The sequence below is a fragment of the Mercenaria mercenaria genome, chromosome 9 (genome assembly GCF_021730395.1).
Source record: "Mercenaria mercenaria strain notata chromosome 9, MADL_Memer_1, whole genome shotgun sequence".
Classification (NCBI taxonomy): domain Eukaryota; kingdom Metazoa; phylum Mollusca; class Bivalvia; order Venerida; family Veneridae; genus Mercenaria; species Mercenaria mercenaria.
This window is the reverse complement of record NC_069369.1, coordinates 38,559,731-38,582,317: the sequence shown is the minus strand read 5'-3', so window position 1 is coordinate 38,582,317 and position 22,587 is coordinate 38,559,731. Positions and strand designations below refer to the sequence as shown.

Genomic DNA, 22,587 nt, shown 5'->3' with positions numbered 1-22,587 from the left:
TCATATCGTATTTATTCAACGACAAATCATTGTTTCGGATATATCATTTCTTAATCATAATAAGCCCCGGATCTATTTTAAATAATGGCCATGAGGTTAGCGTCCGTAAACAGAAATGACGTCATGATGTTTCATAAAGACAAAAGCTTACCGTCCTGTAGTTTTCTTGGAAAAAAACACAACTTATTTTCAATCCAAACAACAAATCAGCAACAATATACAACTTTAAGATCATTTAATTTTTGTACACTTGCAAGTCAAAAAAGTGAAAAACTCGAACATACATACTGTTTAGGCTGTAAATTATGTCAGTAGATGTTAGTACCAATAAAAATATCACACTAAATTTTTCTTACGGCCAAATAGAAGAGCAGTGAGTTTGAGTGACAATGACCCTCGAAGAAGATAATAGCCCGAACCTTGCAAGAGCCATCATAACTCAAAGCACCACTCTCCCATTTATCGATAAATACATAAAGACATTAAAAGGGATCAGTATTGATCTTACGGATTTAGTGGAAGGAACTGAATTAATTAACTATCAAGATGATGACCACGTTTGGTTTGTCGACGCGTTGCATAATTGTATATTACAGTTACGGATGTAAAACATGTAAAATGTTACTATGAAATAACATATATTTATGTCTGCATTTTTGAAATATTAGCTAAACAATTCTCGCACAAAGTGCAGATTTTCGAAGAAACATCTACAGACGCAGAATAATCCACTTGTATTACAGCATTTGTCTTTATATGTATTTAGTAAAGGTTAAGCAGTACTTCCGATTTATAGCTGATTTTGAGTATAAACTCAGTCTGTCAGATATTCAAGGAAATTTAAATACAACTTCCATTATCAATTTACAGAATTATATTGAACTACCGCTTTTCGTTTCTTTTTTGTATAAAGAGAAGAAATTATTGAAGTGTACTCTTTCTAATTTTTTGTTAAAGATAGTTGGTAACCGCTGTCTGAACTAAACATGCGAGTTCATCAAAATATATGATCCACAAAATGGTTCTGCCACAAAAATGTTTGATTATTGATACTGTAACAACCGGTGTATTTATAAGATTAGGCTCGCCACTAAATTTGCGTTTGCTTATTATTGGAGTGATAAAGCCATGAGAGGCCTTGACCTAAAATATCGGCCGTTCAATATATGTCCTCGACTCTAAATAACCACATTTTGTAAGTAAAAGTAAAGAATGCGTTGATCATACAAATTATATCAAGTAATATATATCTCTATAAATTCTGGATCATTTTGATTCAAATTTTAAACACCTAAGGTATGTTTAAACAATATGTCCACCCCTTCCCTGTTTCGTGTGCCGCTTAGTACGATGGCTTTGTACTGAGCGGTGAATAAAGCCCGAGTCAATGTAAAAAAGAAGGATTATTACATATTTTAAAACTTAAAATACAGTATTCATATTTAAATTAGTATTTTCCAGCATGATTTGTTTTCAATTGATTCCATCATGTCCACATACATTATATATTGCCTTACGCTTAATATATAGTTCATTTTTTAAAATATTGTTTAACGTAAAAAATCAGAACGGCGTTTTGTCGATTTATTCATTTTGTGATAGCCACAAGCGCTAGCACTGTAATAGTGCGGCTGAAAATAATCAAAGCTCTCAAAGCACTGATGGTGGCTATTAATCAATGTGTAAAATATTGGAAAGAAAGTGACATCTGAGGAATTTTTACTAAAACAGAAGAAATTTTTTGCAAAGTATTCAGCTTTTGTTTCAAAAGTAGTCCTTTTTCACTGTCAGTCATTGTTTACATACAGACTGATTCAGTCTTTTACGAATAGTTTTGGTCCTTTTTGAGTATTTGTGACGAAAGCTTCAACATAAATTATATCGACGGTGTTTTTACTATAAAAAAGTCCTTATCAAATAGCTGTGGTTTTCAGATGAGATTTTTGTGAAAGAAAAGACAACAAACATGCACCACAAATGTACCTCAGAATGTCAGTTCTGCAACCAGTGTATTTTAGAGGTGCATTAATTATCACTCCATCTCTTATGCTCAAAAGTCCGCTAAACATAACAACAGGATTCGCAAATATGCAGGACATTCAGTCGGACAAACTTACAACTTTAGTCAGACCGAGAAAAAAAATGGGTAACTGGCGAAACACAACCTTTTAATTTTGATACATAAATTTTATCAACCCAGACATATTCTTAAAAAATGAATTTAGCTGAAGTGAGCAGAATCTGCCTTACAACAATTAAAATGTTTTAATATTTCTATTAATGAGAAAGGAACTTTTAGTTTTCATGCTCAGGCTGAAAGCAATTGAAATGTACATATTTTGAGGAAAAAATCATTGAATTGTTAAAATTAAAAAAAAACACACACTTAAATGAAATCAAAGAGGTTTAAATGGCCAGAAAGCCAACATCAAACACCACTGTCAAGAAACTTAAATATCTATGAGATTTTTCTTAATTTTGAGTTCATTTGAGGCATAAAGTGTAACTGTTAAATAATACAGGTTAATAATACAACTTTTTTTATCTAAACAAATCAATTATTTGTAAATAATGTGAGAACGAAACCATCGCCATTTTTTCACGGGAGATTAAGTTTAAGATTTAATTAGATCTTTAAGATCTTAATTTCTAAGTTGATCAAATCTGTTACCTGACGACTTGCTACAGATTGTCGATCCAAAAAGGCAAGTATTAATATTATCGCTGCAGGTTCATATACGGCTCATTTTCACGAGCTTATAAACTGATAAAATTGTGAGACAGTAGTACCACTAAATAAAATTATTCACGATTCCCATCGTTACTATATTCCAGTTCATGCTTTATTTCATGCTTCAAAGTCTTTACCATAATTTTGTTTATGCAATTTTGATCAGGTTTTGTATGATGTTTTCGTGATTAAGCGTCAGTGTATAGTATTTAAAACTTGCATTACAAGTGTTCTAGTTACTCGAGGCAAGAATTTGACACCAGAAAGAAGTTATTTCTTACTTACAACAATTTATTTAACATATTATGTCGCGGGAAAATTCTCCACGTGGGCATGTTGAGAGAGAATCTCGGCAACAAGTTGTAGAAGAACTGAAAGAGTATTTCGACAACAAATTTGAGAGTTTTCAGAGTGATTTAAAAAGGGATTCGGAGTGGACAGCCTCTTCTGCAGCAAAAAAGGTAAAGCGTGATTCATTCTTGTCGTTCAAAAACTTTTCTAACAAGAAACAATTTGAGTTCAACTCTTCTGTATTAGACATAGTTGACAACATAGAGAAAGCAGTTTCGTATCGAGAGGCTAATAAAGCTCTTGAATTTGTGAAAGAGGCCAGGAGTGCTATTAAACACAGAAATAAACTTATAAGAATTGCTGATAGTTCCGACTCTGGCTGGGCTACCATTAATGAATATGAACTTTTGGAAATTGCCTCAGACTCTGAGGATGATAAGAGAATTCGTCGCGCTGAAGAGCGCGCCAAGAAAAGGGCAGAGAAAAAGTCTAATATGTTGGATCTCAGTTCTCGTTCTAGTTCTTTTCGCAACAGCAGTAGATTCTCAAGGGTTATGGAAGGACGACGCTCTGATGTCGGGGAAGTCGTTTGCTACAGGTGTGGCCAAGTAGGCCACTATGCCAACGTTTGTACAGTGCGACGTAGATTCATGGGACAACAGTCCTACGGAGCCGGCAAACAAACAGCCACAGTATCCAAGCCGCCAGCTGACGAAACAACAGAAGTGTCAAAACAGTAACTTTCATGACAGACTTTCTGCTTATGGCTTTTTGATTCAGTTAGATGGAAAGAAGTTTCTGATACATGCAGCTATTCTGGTCTTCCAACACGTATGTTTTCAGAAGTAAAACAGGCTATCCTTGAAAGCAAAGAAGTCACTACCGTCAGGTGGCGCGACTATTAGTGCTAATTCTGGAACCAGTGACAGGCTTTGGAAAAAACACGGTAGATGGCGTTCCGAGTCTGCCAAAGATGGGTATGTTAAAGACAGTGTTAAGGAACGATTGTCGGTTTCTTTAAATCTAGACATTTAAGTTGTTTTGACGAACATTTGTGCGTTTTGATATTAATTCATTATTTACATGACATATATTGATTAATAACTGATTATATATGTATCAATATTTTATAGATATCAAGGGGTACCGTAGTAAATATGCTTAACTTGATCAGCTTGTATGTTTTTTCTTATTGTTTTTTGGTTGGTTTTCTGTCTACATTACTATCCTGGATTATAGAAGTTTTTTACTGGAAAATGTTAGTTTTCTCATCTGGGAATGACCCGGAATCTGGATGGTAAAATGCGTTCACAAATGGTTCATGTGGTTCCTGCTTGTTCACACGACAGCTGCTGTCAAAAGTCTTCTCGATGCCAGTTAAGTATACATTTTCACAATTACGTAAAATAATTTCTTAATTTCTAAACATTTCCAACTTTGAGTGGTAGAATTGAAGAGTATGTAAGAAATAACTTAAAGAAAATGAGTGTTTTGGCACTGTTTGTGCGCGGTGGGAGGTTGTCCGTCGGGCGCGATGTTTTCACGAGGGCGCAGCCTGGGTGTATTTACTTGTTGGAATCTAGACTTTTCTTTCTTGGCTAAAGTGCCGCATATACAAAGTTGAAATTCTGTTTGAAAACGAGCTTTAACTAAAACGTATTGAGTTAACGCTTGTATGATAATCCACTCTTGTTTAATTCAATTAATAAAAACGTCATAGACAGCAACATAAAGATAAGTTTCGTTGCGGAGAATTATATTTCATGTTACCTTTAAATTATTTCATTATGACTAGAATTTGATTTTCAGACCATCGCAATTTAGTGCAGTGCGTGGCTAGTGACAATGACATACCAGAGGTTAAACTTCGCCCAGTAGCATATAGATTGCCATCATCAACACTGTTATTGTGCAAGTTAGTTATTCATTAATAAGGTAAGCATTTATCTTCGAAGTTAATTTTATTTCGATGCGAGATGACAATTTGTACGATGTTGCGAATTGGACTTTATTTTGAAGCTATGAAAGCTCACTTGTTATGTTGATGTGACGCTGTGAAAGCTCACTCGTTATTTGATGTGACGCTGTGAAAGCGCATTCGTTATTTGATGTGTCATTGTGAAAGCTCACTCGTTATTTGATGTGACGCTGTGAAAGCTCATTAGATGTGTTTTGTGTGAAGATTCGAAAGCTCACTTGATATCTTTGATGTGATGCTGTGAAAGCTCACTTGTTATTTTTGTGTGACGCTGTGAAAGCTCACTTGTTATGTTGATGTGACGCTGTGAAAGCTCACTTGTTATTTTTTTTGTGACGCTGTGAAAGCTCACTTGTTATGTTGATGTGACGCTGTGAAAGCTCACTCGTTATTTGATGTGATGCTGTGAAAGCTCACTTGTTATGTTGATGTGACGCTGTGAAAGCTCACTTGTTATTTTGTGTAATGCTGTGAAAGCTCACTTGTTATGTTGATGTGACGCTGTGAAAGCTCACTCGTTATTTGATGTGACGCTGTGAAAGCTCACTTGTTATTTTTTGTGTGACGCTGTGAAAGCTCACTTGTTATTTTTTGTGTGACGCTGTGAAAGCTCACTTGTTATGTTTTGTGTGAAGCTGTGAAAGCTCATTTTGTTTGTTTTGATTTGACGCTGTGAAAGCTCATTAGTTAATTTGATGTGATGCTGCGAAAGCTCACTTAGAAAGTGAAAGCTTATCTGATAGTTTTGATATGTCGCTGTGAAAGCTCATTTCATATTTTTGATATGTCGCTGTGAAAGCTTACTTGTGATGTTTTAATGTTAATCTTTGAAGGTACATCTTTTTTAATTTTCTCTATATTTATTTTACATTTGTTCTTTTCATATGTCATTATTTTATTTGTTTAATCATTGGTTTTATAAACGCAATTTCAGTGTTCTTCTTCACAGAGACGTCTTCGTTATAAAACTTCAGCAACCGGAGAGCGACAACGAGATTGCCAGTCAGAAGTCCATGGAGTATATATGCAGTGCAGTTTTTGACGTAATGTCTTATTATTTATTTTTGCTTCAACTCAGTTAAGTTCAAGATATGACTCTGATATTACTTGTTTACACAGGTTAAGCAATATTATTTTCTTTGTATTCGCATTCACTTTGAATTTTTGCGTCTTAAGTCTAAAACCTTCTTTGTTTTGCTCGATCCAAATGGTGTCAAATAAAATTGCCTCTATCCTATTCGTTTTTTTGTTGTATTTGTAGGTTTAGTAACAAGGGATAAGTGAATAATTGATTTACTCACGAATAAAAGTGAGTAAATAAAATTATTCACGATTCCCATCGTTACTATATTCCAGTTCATGCTTTATTTCATGCTTCAAAGTCTTTACCATAATTTTGTTTATGCAATTTTGATCATGCTTTGCATGATATTTTCGTGATTAAGCGTCAGTGTATAGTATTTAAAACTTGCATTACAAGTGTTCTAGTTACTCGAGGCAAGAATTTGACACCAGAAAGAAGTTATTTCTTACCTACAACAATTTATTCCACCCACCCGCCCGTTATTGCAAAATGGTTTTCACAGAGAGCTGAATTTTCAATTATCTGTCAGTTTTCACTTTGGTTTAAACGAAGTATTTTGTTTATGAACATATAGTAACTTTAGAAATAAATATCACATTATTTCAAAAATTTTGGTTGGGATGCCACAGATGATGCTACAAACTACAAAATTTTGAAGTTTTATTGAAATATTTTATGGATTTACTTTGATTTTAGTTTAAAGTTTGAAATTTTACACAGGGTGTCTACGATCAAATCCAAGTAAAATGTAATCTTTACCCACGTGATAAGAGTATCATCACAATGCTTCGGACATGTTAAAGTTATTATTTCTTTTCTCTCTTAACATAGGCACCTTTTGGTGTCTTTTTATTGCTGTTGCTTTACAGTGTTTTAGTATTTTTCAGGTAAATCAAAGATTCCTTCGCTCCTGCAAAAGATACAGAATATATTGAAATAAAATATTCAATTGTTTTGTTAATCCAAATGGTGTCAAATAAAATTGCCTCTATCCTATTCGGTTTTTTGTTGTATTTGTAGGTTTAGTAACAAGGGATAAGTGAATAATTGATTTACTGACGAATAAAAGTGAGTAAGTCAAAGCGAGCCTGCCACATTTGTCAGTTTGGGTAACCTGTGGGTTTCTACTATTCCGGGAATTCATTGATGTCTGTATATACCCCGTGACATTAGTTTTCGATGACGTAAGGAATCAAATGATTGCCAAAAATAGGAAGGAGAAAAATTAAATTGTCTACTTGTCAAGCGACAAAACAATACAAGACCTTCACTTTTTGTGTGGTTATTACCCGGAAATCCAAGTTTTGCAAGTTCATTTCGGATAAAAATGAGAGTTAGCTGAAAGCACATGCTCGCACATTACGACTTACGTATTCGACGGTTCCCGCCAATCACGCTTAAAATCTATACCGTACATTGAATTTAGTATAAATTATCACCAATCAGTGTAACAGAATTTGTTTGCATTCTTTTTACGTTTTAACCATATTCATCGCTATTTAATATATTTTCAGTGAGTTATTAGTAAGTCTTATTCAAATTTGCATTCATTGAATATTATTGACTGTTTAATTTTCGGCACCTGTCATAAGCCGGCCCTGCTTAGTGGCACTCATGTTGACGAACTTCTAAACTATTTCTATGCTTGTAAGTAATTAAATTAGAGTGTCACCAAAGTACCAGATTTGGGATTATCGCTCCAGTTCAGGTGACATGAGGTCATCGTTTATTCACGAGATCATAAATTTATGTTGATTTTAGTTGCCGAATTTACATTAAAATGGTATTAAGGCATACCTTGTAGCATTGCACGTTGTGTAGATAATTGTTTCTCTGGAAAGCCGTGAACTACTTTTGGTTGTTGGGAGGGTCTTAAGAACAGACAAGATTTCTCAAACTTAGTATACTTTTTGACACTGACCACGTTGTAATTAAAAGTTTGAAAGAAAAGGGTGCGTCTACTAATATACAGCAAGTGCATATACCGTTTACAGATGTACCATGCTTACATGTATAATTTTGTAATTATTTCTTTTAAACATTGTAATGGCAGGTGTTCTAAACAGTAATAACATACCGTTAGGGGCCTCATCATCGCATATAATAGCAAGTGGTTCGCATCCATACCAATGGTCGCTTTTCTTAATAACTAATTCATCTTCCATAAAATTCTCTAATTCTTCTATGATCACGCCAGACACTCTGGCATCCACGTTTGGATATGTATATACATATAATGTCTTCTGAAATTAAAGAAATAAACAAATGCCGTTTGTACCGTATGACGACTTATTCTAACTGGGTAACTGAGTTTTCTAGAATCAGTACAACGAACAAAATGTCATCGAGTAAATTATACCAACTGATAAAAATGCGAACCAACATATACGAACCGATGTAAAAAATAAGTGTTCAGACATGAATCGTTTTCTTCCTATCTTTCTGAACTGGAGAAAATTCTTTATTATATACCTATATAAATTCTGTAAAAAATCGGCTTGTATTTCACAATTAAATATGAACAGCAGAAACAAATCCGAATATACCTTTTAAATTCCGTATTGTACCCGCCGTATTTGTATGCTGACGGACTATATGCATGACTTGACATAGTTCTATAAGTAGTGGACATAAAACTTCACTTAGTTCCATTTTAATATCGCAAAACATTGAACAGTTTGCTAAATAACAAAATAACAAACAAAAAGGTAGAGGTATATAATAAAAGGGTCATTGTCACAGTAGCCAGACCTGTGGATTTTGCAAGGTCTGATCACACTCGGCGACTGAGCGCCTCGTGAGATCCCATCTGGCAAAATCCATCCGAGCGGATTACAGTATCCCAGATCGAGCTACGGTATAATGATAACCCTATTATTTTTTTCAAACATGGGAATATCTCTTGTTTTCTTTGTTTAATTTCATTTGTCCAAAAAATTAGCACCACATCGGACAGGCATGTACGCACCCACCTACCCAGGCACGATCTGCATAACATGTTTTGTTAGATTAGTAAAATGATTCAAAGGCAAAGTCAATATTATTTTAAGAAACTAGTAAATAATGTAAATAAAATCTTACTGCGACTAGTATACAGTCTATATAGCCAAACTACGAAAGTGCTACTGGTATTTTTGCTACAGTAACCTCAACCTTCAAATGTAAGGAATTGTGTATCGTTGCTTCCCGCTACTTAAAACTGCGCTGCAGACGCCTAACCTAAGTTATATGCGATGTAAAAATAACATTTCCCCCTTCCAGAAATAAGTGTGAGCTACTTTTAAAGCAAGGTATTTTCGCTGAACATAAAAATAAAACGCTATAACTCTTTCTTATTTTTAATTGGTAAAATTAATCGTCAAACGCATTTATACCTCTTTTACGGTGTGAAATAAGGTCAGAAAGTTCATATATGTAAAGTGTATTCATAACACATGAAAAAGGTTCTCACCTCAAAACAGAGATCTTGTAGATCACGGACTGTTTTTATTAATTCTTCTATTGCATTCTTATTGACGTTTTTCACGCTTCCCCAGCTCGTTAGATTTCCTTTACCAAAATCCATATCTATAATCACCATGTGTTTATATTTTTCCATTACATCTGGACGTCTTGCAGTTTCTTTACAATCACCAATGCGTTTCATATGGAAGTAAACGATAACGTCTACCTTCTTGGACTTTTGATCTGTGACACATAGAAAAGAAGCAAAACAAAATGTATATTTACTGTTAGTTTGTAAAAGCTTATACGTTAAGTTTGATATCCTATAACATGTGTTTGATTTCTATGGAAGCATTCATTAATGAAGCCTGTCAAAATAAGAGTAGACATTCACTGAGGGTAGTGGTCATTAATATCCAAGAAATGAAATGAAATTCCTACAATATTTTAGTTGTTAGTGTTGTTAGTTAATGTTCTGTTAAATTGATATAACCTCAAACTGGCAGATAAATGTTTAGTTTACATTAATTCATGTCGCGCCTTTATAATGTTTTCTTATACTTAGTTTTAACGCTCTAATTTGAAATTGCCATGGAAGAGTATCGGAGTACCAAAGCTATACATATACAAGCAATAGTATTACTAAAATTAATAGTTTCAAATAAATCAATACTCATGTTGCACACATACTCCGTGTAGTAAAGTAATGCTATGCAGGTTACAATACCCAACCCAATCATGAACGCTAGACAACCAAACTCTTGTCATAAAATTCACAAAACGTATTAGTGTTTCACTTTAAATATTGGTAACAGTTAACTTATAAATATACAATGTATCTTTTATTAAGGTTTTCATAATTAATTATTATAAATATAACTTGTATTTAGTCCAAATGAAAGTAGCATGCACCATGTACTGTCAACTTGTAATGGCCGACTTACTAGTTAAATCTGATTGGCGGATATTTATTCAGGGAAAAACCTACTTTCATTTTTTCCGTCATGTATAGAATGTAAACATGTATATAAACTAAAAACCGTTTGCTTATAAGTAGCATTCGATCGAAAGAGATCAAACGAAAGAGTTATAAAGAAATTCGAAGAAAGACAGAAAGAGTTAGAAAATAGTTCAATTTTAAGAACTCTAAGACAGAAAGAGATGCAGGCAATTTATAGAAAAATAGAATAGACAAATTAAGGAGTTTATATAAATTTTGGTCTACGAAAAATAAATATTGGAAATATTTGAAGAATTTAATTTGATTATTGGCCGTCTTAACAAGTGGTGTAAGAAGTTAAAAGTTAAAAGATAACGATTTTAAACAAAAGAAAAAGATATTTTATTATTAAAAAATTTAGAAAATTGATATTGTTGAAAAAATAAAATAATAGAAAAAATAAATAAAAAGAAGCATGTGGAAAATCACAGACAGCCTTGTATAGCAAGGAGACAGATTTTCACATTTATATTTTGGAACAGATATATACATAAGACAAGAATTTTTTGACAGTTTTATTTGTAAAAATTATACAAGATAATATCAGTAGTCTGTCACCAATCTGTGTTAGCTGCTGTAGTTGTTGTTGTTGTCTGATGTGATATACCTGGAAAGAATAATTTTATTGAATGGTTATCTAACAAGAGGGTCATGATGACCCTGAATCGCTCACCTGAGTAATATGAGCTACATGTTTCAAATGTCAAACTGATAATAAAATATTTAGAAAGTCAGTATGTCACATTCATGGTCAATGAAATTCAGTTTTACGATTTGTGTGCAAAACTGTGTATGTCATCAAAATTTCTAGGCTGTATCTTAAAGAACAAGAAAGTAGGTCAGTAGGTCAAGGTCACAGTCAAGTGACATCATATTACTTGGGGTCATCAGGTAATTATAATTAAACAGTCTTGGAAATAGGATCAGATAATTTTTAAGTATTTTTTCCTATATAACTCACATAATAACTAAGTGACCCCAGGGCGGGGCATCTTTTAACACCAGGGGCATAATTTGAACAATTTTGGTAGAGGACTACTAGACAATGCATCAAACCAAATATCAAAAGCCTAGGTCGTATGGTTTCAAGAATTTTTTTTAAGTTTTTTCCTATATAAGTCTATATAAAACCTCGGACCCTCAGGGCAGGGCCTCTTTTCACCCCAGGGGTACAATTTGAACAATTTTGGTTGAGGACCATTAGACAATGCTACAAACCAAATATCAAAGGTCTAAATGTTGTGGTTTCAGACAAGAAGATTTTTAAACTTATTTTTCCTAAAGAAGTCTATATGAAACTTGGGACCCCCGGGGTGGGACCATATTTGACCCTAGGGGGATAATTTGAACAATCGTGGTAGAAGACCATTAGATAATGCTACATACCAAATATCAAAGCCCTAACCATGTGGTTTTGTACAAGAAGATTTTCAAAGTTTTCCCTATATAAGTCTAAATAAACTATGTGACCCCCGGTGCGAGGCCATATTTGATCCTAGGGGGATAATTTGAACAATCTTGGTAGAAGACCACTAGATGATGCTACATACAAAATATCAAAGCCCTAGGCCATGTGGTTTTGTACAAGAAAATTTTCAAAGTTTTCCCTATATAAGTCTATATAAACCACGTGACCCCTGGGGCGGGGCCATATTTGATCCTAGGGGGATAATTTGAACAAGCTTGATAGAGAACCACTAGATAATGCTACACACCAGATATCAAAGCCGTAGGCCCTGTTGTTTTGGACAAGAATATTTTTAAAATGTTTCCTTTCGGTTGCCATGGCAACCAGAGTTCTGCATGGAATTCAATTTTTTGAAAAATTTCGAAAGGGGGCCACCCAAAGATCATTCCTATGAAGTTTGGTGTAATTCTGCCCAGTGGTTTTCAAGAAGAAGGTTTTTTAGTAATTGTTGACGCACGACGCACGACGGACGACGCACGATGGACGACGGACATCAAGCGGTCACAATAGCTCACCTTGTCACTTCGTGACAGGTGAGCTAAAAATGACAGATATGAATAGACATGAGATAAATTCAGAATATGATGAACAAGAAACTGAAAGGATAAATGAAGAGTCTAATTTAAGAAATAGCTCAAATTTCCATTTAGAGAGGAAAATGTCTGACATGTCAGTAATTCTACAAACAATCAGTGTAACCTTGTGTAATTTAAATACACAGTTACAGGGAAATGTTGATATTTTAGAACAACAGGTACAAAATATGTCTGACAGACGGAATATACATGTTGATGATGAGGTGAATTTTCACCATAGACACCTAAACTCTGTAGTTGGTGTAAATAGGTCAAATGACAGTATAAACAGGTTAACCGACAGAAATACCAATCAAAATACCAATCAAAAATGGTTGATACAAGTAGTATAAATAATTTAAAACTTAAACTTATGGTTCATCAGACATTGGTGAATATTTGACCCAGAGTTAACAGATGAAAGCTCTATATTTGGCTAGCTCATTAAATGGACATACTAGGTCTTTGCTTAGTGAGTTGAATGAATTGCAGAAAAGAGATTTTGACTGTTTGGGTAATGTTCTCAGAACAAGATATGGTACTAGAAATAAAGCTGAAATTTTCAGATCACAGTTAAAATCTGTGAAAAGACAAAAAGGACAAACAATTACAGATTTAGCTCAGCAAATAAAGAAGTTGACAAGACAAGCTTATCCTGATGCTAACTGACTTGACAGAAATTTTAGCACTAGACTCATTCATTGATAGCACAGATGACTCCGACATTAGATTGCGATTAAGAGAATGTTGTCCGAAAACAATAGCAGAAGCTGAAACAATAGCTGTAAGATTAGAGACACACAAATTAGCTGATAGACAGAGATTACAAGCAGTAAATAGCACAGTACAACAGGATAGTTCAAATATTTCAGTTAAGGACGCTCGCTACAGTTTCGTAATTTTTTTCTCAATAATAGATTTTGATGAAATGTTTTGTATTAAAAGATCATGATATGATGTATTGAAAAATGAAATAAAAATACTAGGTCACCAGCTTTGTTTCAATTTAATTTGCCCCTAGATATGGTGCTGTTTTAAACATTTTTCAAAATTTCTGTAATCCTAAAATATATTTCAGTAAAGTACAATAATCAGCATAAATTTGATTATCTAAACATTTTTATAACGGAAAACAATATATCTATTTGAAACATGCTCAGAGAAATCAAAAGAACACGATTTTGTAAAGAAAGGAATATTTGTTCAGCAGACCCAAGGGCTATTTTTGCATATTTTTGTCAGTTTTAAGTTGGTACTTCTGCTATTTTATCTAGTTTTACATAATAGAATTTAATCAAACTCTGCACATACCTTTGGTTATGTCTACCTAATCTAAAACAAAAAGAACATTGATAGGTCACCATATTAAATTTCGCTTAAATCAAATTACAACGAGGTTGGGTGTGGCGGGCATTTATACAACGCAGGTTGGCACGTAATACTCTTTCAGTGTTTGAGCAAATGACTTAGAAATGTATATATAAAATTATCAAACGGTAGATTTCTTAATAATCGGATTTTAAGGTGTTTCTGAAGCATTTTGATGGCATAGAACGATGAAAGTTTCCGCCTTTTTTTTTAACAAAACCTATAGTTTACGAATGTACGGTACGGGTACGGTACGGGATTAGAAACAGCTGTGACTCAATTCAGAGTTGGAGCGTTGGTATAAATAACAAACTCCAGTATATGTCGGATTGAAGCAATTTGAACTAAAAGTACTTTAAATGTATATATTTTGTAACCATGGTGATACTTACCCTAACCTTTAGTCAGTATATTATACATTTTGTACATTAAATGCATGCGAACATACAATAATTTGCGAATTTTTGCCGTACGCGACATTAGATAATCACTTCCGGGCATGCGCAGAAGACCGCACCTACACTGCAGTGAGCTACATTGAAACCAAATTGGCACGGTGTTGGGGTAAATATCGACCCGTCCAGAAAAACTATAGCGAGCGCCTTTAATTCTGTAACACATGAAAATAGGTTAAATAGTCCACATACAAATATGGAACAGCTATTCAGAAAAATTGATACACTTACACAAAAAGTGGAAAAATTAGATTATATGCAGAAAAATGATAGAATACAGCATGTATAGTCACACTATACAAATTCAAACAATCAGAATAGTTTCAACAGACAAAACAGTGGTACAATTAACAGAAACAGGTACAATAACAATTACAGAAAGTCAAATTTCAACAGAAACAGAAATAGATCACTGTACAATGCTAACAGGTTTGAGTCAAGAAATGATCAAACTAATAACAGACAGAACAATAGTCACACTAGTAGTAGGTCGGGAAATGAGAGGATGTCAAATTCGGGGACCGCAACCAGACCAAACCAGAATTAAAGGCAAAGAAAATCTCCAATATAAGTGCCCCCACCACCCCTAGAAGCCAGACACATAAATCCTCAATAAACAGGATCCTGTCTGGTCCAGTCTGATAAGGGTCCATAAAACCGCTGTAGCCTTGACATGTAGTCCATGTCAGAGGATCATAAATTTTATTGATATGTAAAGGTAATTAATTATTTCCAGTGCTATACATTTCACTGATTAAAATGCAGCTTTTTTCTGATTATACAAAAAGTTTTTTCAATTGATAATATACTAATTGTAATTGCTCATTCTTGTTGAGTAATGTCCTAACCAATTTAATCATAATTCTTACATCAAGACAATTCTCGCCATTTTAGAAAACTCTCATCTTTATTTAATGAAAAATGAAATAATTATTTAAAACTCAATAAAAGAAATGACAAGCATTTTTTTCAATTATTAATTAATTATGATCTTTTTATCTTAGTAACAAAATAAAAACAGAAAAATTGAATACTGCTGGATTTTATTAGAAATTAAAGAAGTGCTCAGTCGCATTTTCAATAAATGAAAAAAATATGGACCTTCATGATAAAATCCAGCAATAAACAAATATCATTCAATTTGTTCAAAATACACATGATTTATTTATAGATGAATTATTCATTATTTTTAAAAAGGTGCCTGAATGCATTTTCTTTCTCTTTTTTTTTTAAAATAAAAAATCAAGCAATAATGAGATATAATTGTTTATAAAGCTTGATTAAATAAAATATGCTGTTGTATTTTATCACTTTGTTTGTTTAGTCCCAATTTAATCAGGCTTTCTAAACTCGTTATAAACGTGGGTACTGATTTGCTATGAAGGTGAAAAATATCACATGCAATCTATGTACTGCACAGTAGCTATACAGTAGCTTAATATGATAAACAGAAGCAAGTCTATCAATCGTCCAGTCTTTTATATTGGCTCTTACTGCCAATACGCAGACCAGAGGCCACATACCTTGCATACCAGAATCAGTGTCTTTAAGGTCCAATACTGTTCATCTTAACAGCCTTGGGAATGAAAATGGCTATTTTTGTGACACATTGATAAATGGTAATTCTGTATCATGTTTATGTAATTCTGGGGCCAATATATTTATTATTATCAGTAAAATCATTGAAAAATGGGACTGTAGTACAAAACCTGAGATTTTACCAGTAAACAAAATGTTGTGTACTGTTACAGGGGAAAGTAAACCGTTTCTAGGAAAGGCTATTGTGAATGTAACATCTGGTAACCATACTTTTAGTCATGAAAGGCTTATTTCTGACATGGTACAAGATGGTATTTGGGGCACTGATTTCATGAGGGCAAATAAATGTGATTTAATGATAAGTAAAAAATCATATGTTGGTTAAAGGAGACAAAGTTCCTTGTTATATGAAAAATGGCTATCAATCAAATTGTTGCAGGATGTCTGTTTGTGAAAATACAACTATTGAACCAAATAGTGACATTTTTGTACAGGCTAAATTATTAGACCATGCGAATAAGCCATGTTTAGTAGAAGGGTCTAGTAATTTTACCGGAAAACAGGTCTTATGGTTGCAAAGGTCCTGGTAGATGCAAAAACTGGTACTAATTTTTCAGACAAGGCAGTTGAAATATTCAAGGATACTATGACAGCAACCTTGGAAACTATTGATTTTGTTGAAAAAGAAACAGTCAGTGTGGTTAACATGCAAAATGCTACTTCAAATTAAATATTTCCAGATCATTTAACAGAAATGTTCAATAAGTCGTCAGTAAATTTAGCAAAATGTTTTTAGTAAAAATTCTGGTGATATAGGTCACACTTCCTTAATCACCCATACAATTGATACAGAAAATGCTAAGCCAGTTAAAAAGTATCCTTACAGAATACCGTTAAGTAAAAGAAATGCTGTCGAGGAAGAAATTCAGAAAATGAAAAATGACGGTATAATTGAGAAATGTCCCCATAGTCCATGAAATGCACCAGTGGTTACTGTAACTAAATCTGATGGTACCCTTAGATTGTGCTGCGATTACTAGGGCTTGAATTTTCTTCCAAAGAAAGATTCAACCTTTGCCTAGAATTGATGATAGTATTGAAGCTTTGGCCGGTTCAAAATGGTGGTTTTGTCTAGATATGAAATTGGGTTATTGGCAAGTAGATGTGGATGAAAAAGATAGACATAAAAATGCATTTTCTATACCAGGGGGCGAGCAATGACAGTGGAAAAGGTTACCATTTGGGTTATGTATAGCACCAGCCACATTTACACGCTTAATGCAAATGGTATTCACTGGTTTGTTGTGGAAAACTATTATCATATATTTGAATGATATAATCTGTCATTCAAAAAGTTTTACTACACAACTTCAGTCCAAAGGTTAACAGAAGCATGGAAGAGAAGGGTATTTCAGGAAATGTTTCACAAAAACTGAGAGGCGTTACTGTGTAACTAGAAGAGAGCTGTTGGCTATTATAACAGCAATGAACCATTTCCATCACTATATCTATGGTAAACGTATAACTGTTAGAAGTGATCATTCCAGTTTGAAATAGTTGTTAAATTTTAAGAATGTTGAAGGTCAGTTGGCAAGATGGTTAACATTTCTTTGTGCTTATGACTTCACAATTGAGCATAGAGCTGGTAGGTTACATACTAATGCAGATGCATTGTCTAGACGTCCTTGTGTAGAGGACAATTGCAAATACTGTATGAGAGTAGAAGAGACACAAGATGATGATTTTATGGTTTCTAATATACAGATTTCATACAATGATAAAGTAGCTTCAAATCTGATGTAGGATTACAGTGAAAAAGTGAAAAAGTTTGTTCCAAGAGAGATAATTCATGGATGACTGATAAGGGTTGTTGTAGCATATTTCTTTCCCTTGCTTTGATATTGATTTTTATCCACATAAATGGAGCTCTGTTATCAAGTTCTTGTATGATGTTGGTTCTTATGTGGTGGTTCAACTGTTCTTGTCCTGACATATCTGAAAAACAAGAAATTATTCACAGTTCGGAAAATTGTTCAAAACAAAATGCTGATAGAGTTAGTCATGTTATAACGGGGTTCATTTCAGAAAATCATTCTGTTGGCCGTAGCAATGACAAATGTTCTTCATCAAATTTTGATTTGAATAATATTTCACAGAATAACAATAGCAGACAGTCAAAAGTAGACATAGCTAGTATATTTCTGGTAGATGATACCTATACAACAGATAAAGATAATGTTTTGATAGGATCCGTTGATATGCCTAGTACTAGTCAAGTAAATGATCACAATGATGCTAAAATAGTTGGTTATTAGGGTGGTTCTAATCAAAGCAATATTAAGTTAACATTCGAAGAATTTGATGTAGTAGAAATTCAGGATGCTGACTTAAATATTAAGTTGATAAAAGATCTGATCAAAGATGGAATAAGGCCAAGCTGGCAAGACATTTCAAAATTTAACCCCGAAGTGAAATATTATTGGGCTAGACTTGATTCAATGGTTGTGAAAAACAACATTTTGTATAGAAAATGGGAGAGTGACGATGGTTCGTCATTCAAATTATTGTTTGTTATTCCAAAATCTCATAGGGAATCTGTTATGAAGCAACTTCATGATAACAAGTGCAGTGCACATTTAGGTGTCAAGAAAACTTTACACAAAATAAGAAATAGATATTTCTGGTTTGCTCTCAGAAAAGATGTAGAGAATTGGAGTAAGAATTATGATATTTGTAATAGTAGAAGAGGTACATTGAGAAACCAAAAGCTCCACTTAAAACATATAATGTAGGTGCACCAAATGAAAAATTGCAATTGATTTTATGGGTTCTTTTTTAAAACTAATAGAGGAAATAGATATCTGATGGTTGTTTGAGATATGTTTAGTAAATGGACCGAGTGTTATGCAATTGATAATTAAGAGGCAGAAATTTTAGTTGACAAGTACATCAATCATTTGGGTTGTCCATTGATATGTCATACTGATCAAGGAAAAACATTTGAATCCAAGTTATTTTTAGAAATGTGTAAATTTTTAGAAATAGAAAAGACGCGTTGTTCTGTTTTTCATCCGCAAGGAAATGGCTTTATAGAAAAACACAATGCCACAATAATTAACGTGCTCACACCTTATGTTTCATCAAATCAGAGAGACTGGGATGAACATGTTGATCTGGTTATGATGGCATATAGATCCTCTGTTCAATCCTCTACGGGATACACTCCTTGTATGTTACATATTGGTAGAGAAATCAGGTTACCAGTAGATATGTTCTTTGGATGTCTAGACAAAGATGAGACTGAAACAGAACAAAACAAAATACATTATGTGATAAATTTAGAGAAAAGGTTAAATAGGGTACAAGAAATAGCTAGATAGAATATGGATATTGCAAGTCAGAGTATGAAAAACAAATATGATGTAAAACTAAAATTTAATACATACAAACCAGGAGACAATGTTTGGTACTACCACCTTATAAGGAAAAAGGGACTCAGTCCAAAATTTCAAAGACCATGGATTGGGCCATGTGAAATGATTGACAAGGTTAATGATGTTTTATACAGAATTAAGACTGGTGCTAGAACCAAACCAAAAACTGTCCACCATGATAAAATAAAAAATACAAAAACAGGAAATTTTAACTTTGTCTATAGATATTTAGAAATATGATGAGATAATGATAAAGAATAGATAAGATAAGAAAAAGTGAACCGGATACATAAATTAAACTTGATTATTTTTATATTTGCAGAAATCCCGTTGTGAACTGTGTGAGGATCTCACTTTTCCTGTCAAGAGAGCATGTATGGCTCATCTCAGAATACAACATTGCGGATTTTCATATAAATGCAGAAAATGTTCAATTTTTTTAGAAGGATTGACAATCCTCATGCATGCAGGACTGACAGAAATAATTATGTAATGTTTCACCAAATTACGGGAAGCAAGGGTATTAATGCTGAGATAGATGTGGACAAATTTGTTCAGAAAACTGAAACAGAGTATTGCATAGACATAAACAGGGAAATATGCGAAAGGAAGAAAACAAAGCCTGTACTGCCAGGAAGGAGAAGTGTTGCAGAAGAATTGAATCTAAGTGAAAGTTCAGAGAGTGATACAGAGAGTGATACAGATAGTGATACGGACAGTAGCAGTAGTGATGATGAGTTTGAGAAATTTCAAGAGGATTGTTATTTGAATGAAGTCAGGATTATACGAAATAGATGAGTTGGAAAAAAAGAATACAGAGGAGGAAAGAAGAAAGAAAGAGGAAGAAATAAAACAGAAAGAAGAGGAGAAACTAGAAGCAGAACGAAGGAGGAAGGAAGAGGAAAGATTAAAAGCAGAAAGAAAGAGAAGGGAAGAGGAGAAATTGGAAGCAGAAAGAAAGAGAAAGGAGTAGTGATGATGAGTTTGAGAAATTTCAAGAGGATTGTTATTTGAATGAAGTCAGGATATACGAAATAGATGAGTTGGAAAAAGAGAATACAGAGAAGGAAAGAAGAAAGAAAGAGGAAGAAATAAAACAGAAAGAAGAGGAGAAACTAGAAGCAGAACGAAGGAGGAAGGAAGAGGAAATATTAAAAGCAGAAAGAAAGAGAAGGGAAGAGGAGAAATTGGAAGCAGAAAGAAAGAGAAAGGAAGAGGAGAAGCTAGAAGCAGAAAGAAAGAGAAAGGGAGAGAAATTAGAAGCAGAAAGAAAGAGAAAGGAAGAGGAAAAGTTAGAAGCAGAAAGAAAGAGAAAGGGAGAGAAATTAAAAGCAGAAAGAAAGAGAAAGGAAGAGGAAAAGTTAGAAGCAGAAAGAAAGAGAAAGGAAGAGGAAAAGTTAGAAGCAGAAAGAAAGAGAAAGGAAGAGAAATAAGAAGCAGAAAGAAAGACACAGGAAGATGAAAAATTGGAAGCAGAAAGAAAAAGAAAGGAAGAGGAGAAGTTAGAAGCAGAAAGAAAGATAAAAGAACAGGAAAAGTTAGAAGCCGAGAGAAAGCAAAAAGAAGAGGAGAAATTAGAAACTGAAAGAAAGTGAATGGAAGAACAGGTCAGAAAAGAAAAAGAAACAAAATTAGAAGAGGAACAGAAGAAGAAAGAAGAAGCTAAAAAGCTAGCAGAGAGAAAGAAAAGGGAAGAGGAGAAAAAGACTGAAACTGAAAAGAAGAATTAGACATACACAAATGAATCAAAGAAAAGGGAGGATTGAAATGAAAAGAAAAAGAAACAATGACAAAATAGAAAAGAGAAAAATAATGACAGTGAAAACAGGAGAAAAATGGATAAAGAAGAAAAGAAAGAAGAAATTAAGAAAAATGAGACAAGCATAGTATTGAAAGATTTGACAAATAATGAAGATGAAATGAAGGAATTAGACGGAGTTTTGAAAAAGGTGGAAAAACTAATAGAGAGGAAAGGGAAGTTGGTATTAGAGAAAGAGAACAATTATGTTTTTGAAGAAAATGGTTATGTCTATGAAGTCACAACTATCACCAAAAAGTTTAAATTGAATTAAAAATAAATAAATATATAAAGAGAGTGATAGGTAAAAGGAAAGAAAACTGTTACATAGAAAACTGATTTAAAGAAAACTGATTTACGGAAGACTGATTTATGGAAAACTGTTTTACCTAAGACAACTTAAATTCTCATAGTGTAACTGCCCAAGACTTATCTGGAATACAAAGATAAGACAGACATTAACATTTCAGTTTATGTATTGATAAACTATAATATGTTTTAATAGTATTACAGTAACATTTCTATCTACAAACAATTGAACATTTTTAAATGTATAAATGTATTTATATATTTCATCTTTAAAATGTTTAAAATATGTGCTAATGACATATAAATTGAATTATAAAATGGCAAACACTTTGAGACAGTTTTTGTGTGTAAATTTATGAACAAACTTACCCATTCCAAGTATTAAGAATTGGGACAATTCTTGAAGCGCGGGGGTAGTGCTATGCTGGTTACAATACCCCATTCATTCATGAACGCTAGACAACCAAACTCTTGCCATAAAATTCACAAAACGTATTAGTGTTTCACTTTAAATATTAGTAACAGTTAAATTATAAATATAAAATGTATCTTTTGTTAAGGTTTTCATAATCATTTATTATAAATATTACTTGTATTTAGTCCAAATGAAAGTAGCATGCACCATGTAACTGTCAACTTGTAATGGCCGCCATATTGGTTAAATCTCATTGGCGGATATTTATTCCGGGAAAAATCTACTTTCATTTTTTCCGTCATGTATAGAATGTAAACATGTATATAAACTAAAAACCGTGTGCTTATAAGTAGCATTCGATCGAAAGAGATCAAGTGAAAGAGTTATAAATAAATTCGAAGAAAGATAGAAAGAGTTAGAAAATAGTTCAATTTTATGAACTCTAAGACAGAAAGAGATGCAGATAATTATAGAACAAGTGGGCCATGAAGGCCCTGTATCGCTCACTTGACCTTTTGACCTAAAGACCATCAAGATTAACATTCTGACCAAGTTTCATTAAGATATGATATAAATGTGGCCTCTAAAGTGAAAACTTGCTTTTCTTTTAATTTGACCTAGTGACCCAGATTCAAACTGGACCTTGAAATCATTAAGATTACCATTCTGATCAAGTTTCATGAAAATAACTAGTGACC

The 22,587-nt window shown here is 33.3% G+C and overlaps 1 protein-coding gene across 1 annotated transcript in view; it reads right to left on the bottom strand.

Moving 5' to 3' along the window:
• The window catches only part of LOC128559487 (uncharacterized), a 45,422-nt gene that overhangs the window by 5,848 nt on the left and 16,987 nt on the right, over nucleotides 1-22,587 (bottom strand). Inside the window, exons 5-6 of the mRNA XM_053551256.1 lie at nucleotides 9,536-9,771; nucleotides 8,162-8,327 (exon numbers count right to left, since the gene is read on the bottom strand). Of these exons, the coding sequence (XP_053407231.1) occupies nucleotides 8,162-8,327; nucleotides 9,536-9,771 (402 nt within the window). The remainder of the gene's footprint in view (nucleotides 1-8,161; nucleotides 8,328-9,535; nucleotides 9,772-22,587) is intronic.